An 8,776-nucleotide genomic window follows, 5' to 3' on the forward strand; every position below is an offset into this window, starting at 1 on the left:
GGTAAATAAATGTAAGAATATGCATACATATTTTATATTGAACATAAACCCCTAAAACTGAATCATACTATGGTAAAGACTTGGCTTATTAATATGAATACATTCGAAGTGACGTTACGTGGTAAGCTTCATGGTGAAGCCTTATTAATATTAATTACGTGATGCTACCGTTGCTCGGTAACCTCCAATGGCGCAGCTCTGGCTCATGAATATTAAGCAGGTCTTCAACATAGTAGAATAGGCGGGTTTGAGCGCTTGCGTGGACACCACATGAACACACAGACGCAATGGCGGGGATAAAGCTCAAGTTCAATGATTAATGTTAACGATTTTATATGTCAGCTCTTTAAGAAACAGACGCGAAGTGAAGTTTCACACTTGTCAAAACCGCACACAGGAGCTTGAAGTTCCGGATCGACTCGCGCGCTGCAAGTAAGCGTACATGCAGAATTTGATACACTATATTACTTTGTTACAAGCTGTATTGTTATCCAGATAATATGTGAGTGCATTTGGCTGCATTGTTTTAGGATTAGTGCGTTATGTGCACGGGGGTTTCTCTCTTTGCAGGTCACTATGGCATTGATAAGGATGTTGGCCAGATATGTGCACTTGAACCAAGGTTTAAAGTGTTTGGGAGCCAGTTCTCAGAGCAAGAGATTACAGCACACTGCAACCCATTCATCTTCATGCAACTATCAGCTGCTGCCTGACTGCCTGGGTGAGAGACTGTGGCTTTCAAAATTACTGAATATTTACCAAGGATGCCAAGGATCATTTTATATCTCAACCAAAGAATTATAGATAGATACAGTGATCAAACCAGGGTTATTCTAGTTAACTAAAACTGTAAAAACAAACTTAAACTTATTTTATTATTGCTAGTTAACAAGGCAACATTTCTTATTTTCATTTAGTTTAACATGATGTACTAAAATAACTATAACTGAAATAAAAATTAATAAAAAAATCTGCATAGACATTTAAAAACAATGAAAACTAATAAAAATGTCATAACAAAATAACTAAACCTTTAAATCAAATCTAATTCAAAATATAAAAAACGATTAAAGTATCTCAATGATACTAAAATAACACTAGATCTAACAAGTTTTGTTTTAGAAAAAAAAATATTATTATATTTTTCTTTATTTAATGGCTGATTAAATTATATTACTTATGATAGCAATGATAACATTACTCATGATACTCAAATATATTTGAATTTATATTTTGATTATTTTATTTTACACTATTTATTCAAAATTCACTAAAATGGTTGATTAATCAGCCTGGCTGCTATCACTACTATATCCACATTATTTACACTGATATATGTGCATCATTACAGAATTTATTGATGGACCTCATATATTAAATTATTACATGCCATAATAAACAGTAAGTTTAAGTGGTTATTAAGCAAGAGTTAATATTGCGTTAATATCGCGGAGTATAAGTGGTTAAAAAAAAAAGAATGATTTTAAACGAGTGTAATTAATTAATATATTTCTGCAGAGCTCAACTATGGTGGTCTTGTAATGCACTTTGACTACGTTTGGCTGCGAGATCACTGCCGCTCGGCTTCATGCTACAACTCAAAAACAAACCAGCGTAACCTGGACACTGCCAGCATTGATCTGAACATCAGGCCTTTAAAGAGCAGAGTGGATGAAAACAACCTCTTCCTGACATGTAAGTGCAGAACGAGGCTTAATCCAATTCAACTGTAAATCAGAAGCACTTCAGTTGAAGGGTACCACTAAATATGTGCCCGGGAAACTACCTTAAAGGGAGAGCTCACCAAATGAAATGAACATTCTGCCATTATTTACTCACATTCAAGGACCAAAAAGAACTGAAATCCACCATAAAAGTAGCTCATAGTCAACGTTTTGCTATTTTGTTTAGCTATTCCGTTATTTTGTCTCCCTTTTCTATTATTATAAAAGTAGCCCATGGCTCATGTGCATGGCTTTTTGTAGGGAACAGACCAACCAGGGTTTGAAATTAACACCTGCCAACCTGCCAAATGCGGGTAAAAGTCAACTGTGGCGGGTAACGTTGTCAAATCACTAGCCTATGTTGGCGGGTTACTTTTCTTCACTCTTTAAATTTTTGTGGAAGTTAATGTAAGCCAGCAGATTTAGCCCAATACTGAACTTGTGAGCCATCAAACTCCGTTACCGTGGAAACGGCTATAATCTGCCGCTCCAAAAGCGCCTCCTGGTGGCAGAGGATGAATTTGTTTGTTTCAGCTGTTTTTGTGCAGACCATTGCGAAAATCGACCCAGCAAACACACTGTAAATATGAACCGGTGGATCGACAAGAAGCTAATGCTAATGCATTTTAAACATCTAAACAATTAAGACATTAAGATATATTTATATGTTGTTAAATTAATATAATAATTGTTTAAATTAATGTAATAATAATTGATACTTCTGACTCATCTCTTTTCTTAAAAAATGGTTGAAATGTGTGCTGAAACCGTTTTGCTTGTGTGAAAACCTGTAACTGAACTGTATATATGGTATAAATTTTGTTTGTGCAGGTCTTAAAAAGGTCTTAAATTTGATTTTAAAAATCCTACAGACACCCTGGAATGATATGAAATTCAGATTTTATAATAAATATATTTAAATATGACGTAGTTGTGTAAAATATGAGCTGTGACGTAGTTCATTTGGTTTATATCCGTTTTATTTATTCATTTATTTATTTATTTTGGCTAGTAGAAGTTATGAATGGCCGGTAACTTAAAAATGTAGTAGCCAAATTGGCTGGTGAGTGAAAAAGTTAATTTCACACCCTAAGACCAACATTTTGTTATTATTCACTGATAATCTAAATCTTACGCCAATATTCTCACCAGGTCTTTACTGACAAATATGGATTAGTTCCAATTGTTGTTGTTGTCTTTTTTTGCAGCTTGACAGACTTGATCACTATGAGCTGCTGTTAAAAACAGTAAGGAAGATGTTTCAAATTAATGACAACAGCTGTGTCTCATTTTCAAAGGCCGCACCCTTCAGAGATTGTCGGCTGCATATGTAATCGAGGATGTCTCATTTTCCAAAAGTAACCATTATAAACTCGGCTGTTATTCCTTGTGTAATATTGTTGTTTCTTTGAAATGTAATGGCTACTTTTTTGCAATTAACATATGCAGCTGACAAATGCACAGCCTTTAAAATTAGATGCACCAGCCATTTTCATTTTTTTGGTGAGCTAACCCTTTTAGGATGAGATTGGCGTTCATGCGATTTTTAATTCTTTGTTTATCTGACTTGTCTGATTTGTTGGCACACCTTTATTAATTCCCTGTCCCTCATTTCCTGGTAAACATCCTTTCAAAATGGATTTGTACGGGAAACAAAACAAAATCATTAAACGTGTCACCAATACAAAATGTTCACTGTTTTCTGCAAGATTGCTTAATGTTGGGATTGGAAGATAATCCGACTTTAACTGTGTCTTCGTGTTTCTCTCCTCAGAGATTGTGGTCCTATTGTGCTAAGATAAGTTTAACACTCTTCCAAAACAAAGATGGATATCTCTTTCCTAAGTAAAGATAAGACTCTGTGAGAAAGACAGACAAACCTTTGACTCTTACGAAACTCAGCCGACAACATCTGTGAGATTCACTTTACAGACCGCATTACATTATTTTTACAGTTAGTTACATAGTAACAGCAGTCCTCACTTTCTCATGACTTTGTGTCTGTGTTACTTTGGCCCAGGATTGTGTCAGTCGACTGGTGAAAGATTTGGTGTGAAGCGGTGTTAACTGCTAAGTGCCCTGACGTTAGTTTTTTATCATCAGTTTCCCTTTTTTAAGTTGACATGAAATCAAAATGGGCCCAGTTTACTTTCTTAAAACATTTATATAATCTTAATATTACTGTGTGCACAATTCAGTTCCCATTATACCAAAGAAAAATTAGCACTGCACTCAGTACAGTAGCTCTTGCATTAAACATTTTTATCTTGTCAAATAATTTTTATGGTCACATTTTAGTTTGGGGACCAATTCTCACTATTAACTATGACTTTTGCCTCAATAAACTCCTAATGCTTATTAATAGTTAGTAAGGTAGTTGTTAGTTTAGGTATGGGGTGGATTAAATGATCTAGAATATGGTCATGCAGAATAAGGCATTAATATGTGCTTTATAAGTACTAATAAACAGCCAAAATGCTAGTAATATGTATGCTGATAAGTAACTAGTTACTAGTTAGTGAGAATTGGTCCCTACACTGTAAAAAAAACTCCGTAAAATATACGGTAAAAAACCGGCAGCTGTGGTTTCTGGAATTTTACTGTAAAAAAATACGGTAGCAACGTTTTAGGTTTTACGGTTTTAACTTAAATTTAGAGTTAAATACCGTAATTTCATTAACTGATATAATGTTAATATACCAACCTATTGAAGTACTGAAATCTGTTTTGTACCTTTGTAATACACTGATAACCACCTTTTACCGTTAAATTCACGGTCATTTTTTACAGTGTATACTAAAGTGTTAGCATTTTTATTTGTACAGCTCTTTTCACAATCCATATGGTTTAAAAGCAGCTTTTCAGAAAATCAAATTTCATTTTTAAAGCCCTGTTTGGACAGGACTAGTTTTCCCAGAGGACGTTAGAGAAATGTGTGTGCTTTGAGATTTTAATCCAGTCTGAATCTGTCAAGTCTGTGTTTTTCTCACCTAACCTCTGTAAAAATGGCACAGCAAATCACCTTCCCCTGATAAATTTAATCCCGTCCGAATGTGAACGTCTTCTCCTTGTGTTTTTAAAAGCTACTGTTTTTTTTTTGCACACACTAATCTAACCTTTCAATATGGACTTGAAAAAGTAATAAAATTAATTAAGGAGAATCAAATCACAGTGTTAAGACTGACCATTTTAATATCAGCATCAGGTAAGATACATTTCTAAATTTCTCTCGGGCTTTTATAATTATAATATATTTTATAATATATATTATTAGCTGCCACTTCTATAAACTAATGCAAAGTGTATTTAAATACATAGCATATGGTAAAAAATACTTATGGTAAATATTATCTGATATGAGGAATACAAGTTCATGGAATAAATAAAAAGATTCCATTTTCATTATGTTAGTAAGACAGTGTGTAAAAGGATAACAAATCATTTGTAAGGAAATTATTGTTTTGAAATATTGCTGTATTTTGCAGTCCTAAAGCTCTTGGAATCCATCTTAAAAGACCGGCATCAATTTAACTTTACATTTATGAGTCAGATTCAGTGGAAGTTAAACTTAACATTAAACCTTCTGTGAAAACTTGAAAAATGTATTTTTGGTGTTGTAAAGCTGTTTAAATAAGCATTTCGAGCTACTTTAGGGTTTCTTGTGTTACAGTGGCAGTGAAGTTGTAAAATTGGATGTAACTTTACACAGAAAAAGTTAGTAAGAAATTTTTTCACACATTTATGGTGTTGGCTACACTATTGAAACTGAGTACATTTTGCCCCCATTCACTTCTACTGTAAGTGCCTCACTGTAACCCAGAATTTTTTTTTTTGTAAATGGAAAAAGTACGAATTAATTTTTGTTGATTGAGCTCAACCCCAGAGACCCTGATGGACTCATCACTAAACTAGTAACATCCTCCACTGATAAAAACCAATGAAATTTTAACTCACTGATCATAGTTACCTCCTAATGAAGTAATTTCCACCTTGTCTGTGATCCCCTCCAGGGCCAGATGGTCACATGACGCGGTACAACCTAACATGGCTGGCCCAAAACAGCTATGAGGGCCAGAAGAGAAGTGCCATGCAACCTCGAATCCTGTGGAACGCAGATATCTACTCCAGCGCTAAGGTGCCTTCTGCCAGTTGGGACAAGTTCATGAGCTGCGACGAGGAGCTGAAGAACTTCCTCAGCAACTTCCTGCTTTATGGAATTGCCTTCGTCGAAGGCGCCCCACCAACCCTAGAAGCTACTGAAACAGCGACCCAAAGAGTGAGCCTCATCAGGTCAGGGCTAGTGTGTAGCGGCAATTAAATCCTGCAAACTTGTTTTGATAGATGATTTAATGGAATAGATCGTCTGTAATCATTTACTCATCTTCATGTCATCCAGCATTTTTTAACTTTTGTAAAAACCACAGACAACTAGGAATATAGTACACAAACGCATATGCTGGTTTTATTATGCTTTTTCATTACACCTGGAGCTAGACTAGTGCATTGTATGGAAGCAAGCATCTTGTAACGCGTCTGCGGTTGTAGAGAAGCACGATGAAGGAGATAGAAACTAGGACAGTTTTATTATAATCCACACAGGAAAACTTAAGAGATTGTTGGAGATAAACTTAGATAACAACCACGTTAGTCATTCACACAATACAATCCAAGTTACGGAAACATAGGGCTTCAATAACAGAGAAGACTTATGAGTAAGCTAATAGAACAACAGGTGAACGACATCAGTAATTAAGGGAACAAACTGTCACACACTAGGAAACTAGGTCAGGGAGCACATGACACAGGAACAGAACTTAACCAAACCAGAACACATTGAACACATCATACAGGTTTGGCATAACATGAGGTTGAGTAAATCACAATAGTGATTTCATTTTTGTGTGAACCAAAGTTTTTCAGAAAGCTGCTGCTTTAGTGCTGCTGCTACTTAAATGAATAAAAAGGAAAAAGTAATTGTTTCTCAAATTGGGTTGGTCGGCAGGTGCCTTTTGAAGTCAGGAACCCAGACACAGGAATTATTTTTACATTGCCAGCGACTAATGAGCTACCGCTGGATAATTAGTCAAGCAGTGTCCATTCTTTTCCTGTGTTGTTAGAGAAGATCTCTTTAAAGGGCACCTATTATGCTTTTTTGATTTGATCTTTTATTGTGTAATATTGCTGTATGTGCATGTAAATGACGTGCAATATACAAGATACAAAGCATAAAGTCCACGCCAAAGGGAGTTCATCTCTCCAGCAGAAAGCTACATGTTACATAACGGCATAATGCCTGCTAGTGTTGTCATGTTACCAAAGTTACAGTAATCAGTACCAATACCGGTACCAATTTCAGTACCATAGCAAAAACTATTGTCATTATTTTATTTTCATATTTTTTTATTTATTTGGAAATTAAATAAGTGTAATTTAATTATTAATGCTGTTAATAATTATAAGTAAATAATACATTAAAACATGTAGCCTTCAAAAAGGCTAAACTAAATTGCAAAACTTAATCCAAGCAATTTCAGATTCAGGCCTGCATTTCAATATGGTTATCATTCGTGAAACTTTGCAGTGTGTACGTAGCAGCTTGAAAATGATTCAATAATTCAAATTATGAATGTTATATACAGAAAGTGAGCAAAGAGCACTTCCTTTATAATCAGTGAAGCTGATATCAGTTCAGTTTAGCCGCGGCGCATGTTCACTGACTGAGTGAAGACTCCCGTTATAATCAAAAAATCTGTCTACTGCACATTGACTTATTTACGTTGTGTTTATACTTTGTTATATGGAAATGATGCTGAACAAACTCTGGCGTATTGAGTGGATTTTGACTTAAAAGCCTCTGATTGGCCATTGCAGTCACATGCATGACAGACATGTATGTGATTGGCTACAAAGCTCAACACTGCAAAAACTTTGTAAATAGAAACCTTGGATGCTCTTCATAGAGATCTCACACAAATATGTACAGGAGCATTTGAGGCTGGTATTGTTACATTTTCAAAATTTAAGTATTGTTTTGGTACCAATGTACTGGTATTTTTGACAGCTCTGATGCCTGTCCACTGGCTGTTTTGGCCTGCCCTCAAAAAACAGTTGGCTGAGTGATTTCACTATTTTGAGGAGATGCTGTTTTATTAAAAAAAAAACATATATGGACTTACAATAGCAATGCCAAAGTTACCAAAGATATAATACTGTTTACAGCTGCTCATGAAGCCTTAGTTATGGAAAGGGGCATTACATACATGCTCTAAGCAGTTGACCAATCAGAGCAGACTGGACTTTTTGGGAAGAGACAGCAACTAAAATAGCTGCAACTAAAAGAGTTTCAAGGCAGAGAGTGAAGAGAGGTTCTCCATCAATGTAAAATATGAGAATTTGTGTCTTTTGAACAAATTAAAATTCAGGACCACCAATCCTTTTCCGTTTTAGTGTTGCGTTTAGACAAATAGAAGATTGTTGCAGTTTGGGCTGCATGATAGTCAAGAAAAATGTGGAATGTGATAGGGCTGTCAAAATGACTGAAAAACTAAATTCGAATTTTCCATTTAAATATTATCAAAATTCGAATTATATTCGAATTTAAAAGGCATAATGTCAGTTAGGGGGGAAAAAAGCTTTTGGCTTCTCTCCTGAGGCCACAAAATACTATGCACGTTTCTTCAAAGCGTAACAAAATAACAACTTTTTGAAAAAAAGTGCATAATGTTTAAAATAATGTTTATAAACCATATATAATTAATAAAGTTGCTTAAACAATTAGAAAAAAAACAGCATGCATGTATGTATGTATAGTTTAATACAAAGGACCGAAAACCAGTCACAAAGAGTAGGCTACTTTCTTCATTTAAAAACATGAGATACAGTGGGATGGGGGAAACCGCCATAACGTCTTTAGACATGTTTTTTAAAAGTTGAACTAACATGAATTTTACATGGCTTTCTAAACATGCGGCTCTCTTGTGCGAGACGCGAGTGCAACGCTGATAGATGTCCCTCTAGAAAATGCGTGAAATATGCGTTCTGTGTGAACGGCT

The 8,776-nt window shown here is 35.1% G+C and overlaps 1 protein-coding gene across 4 annotated transcripts in view; it reads left to right on the forward strand.

The window, feature by feature from the left end:
• The first annotated feature begins 228 nt into the window (after positions 1-228).
• Positions 229-8,776, forward strand: part of LOC107703088 (trimethyllysine dioxygenase, mitochondrial-like) — a 13,929-nt gene continuing 5,381 nt past the window's right edge. For 2 of the 4 annotated variants that reach the window (XM_016505607.1, XM_016505610.1), the window contains exons 1-4: positions 229-432; positions 531-721; positions 1,519-1,695; positions 5,735-6,014. In XM_016505607.1, the coding sequence (XP_016361093.1) occupies positions 320-432; positions 531-721; positions 1,519-1,695; positions 5,735-6,014 (761 nt within the window). In that variant the 5' untranslated portion in view covers positions 229-319. The remainder of the gene's footprint in view (positions 433-530; positions 722-1,518; positions 1,696-5,734; positions 6,015-8,776) is intronic. The other 2 variants (XM_016505608.1, XM_016505609.1) reach the window with 2 other exon arrangements.

This window comes from Sinocyclocheilus anshuiensis, unplaced genomic scaffold (genome assembly GCF_001515605.1).
Source record: "Sinocyclocheilus anshuiensis isolate Anshui unplaced genomic scaffold, SAMN03320099.WGS_v1.1 scaffold1063, whole genome shotgun sequence".
NCBI classification, from domain to species: domain Eukaryota; kingdom Metazoa; phylum Chordata; class Actinopteri; order Cypriniformes; family Cyprinidae; genus Sinocyclocheilus; species Sinocyclocheilus anshuiensis.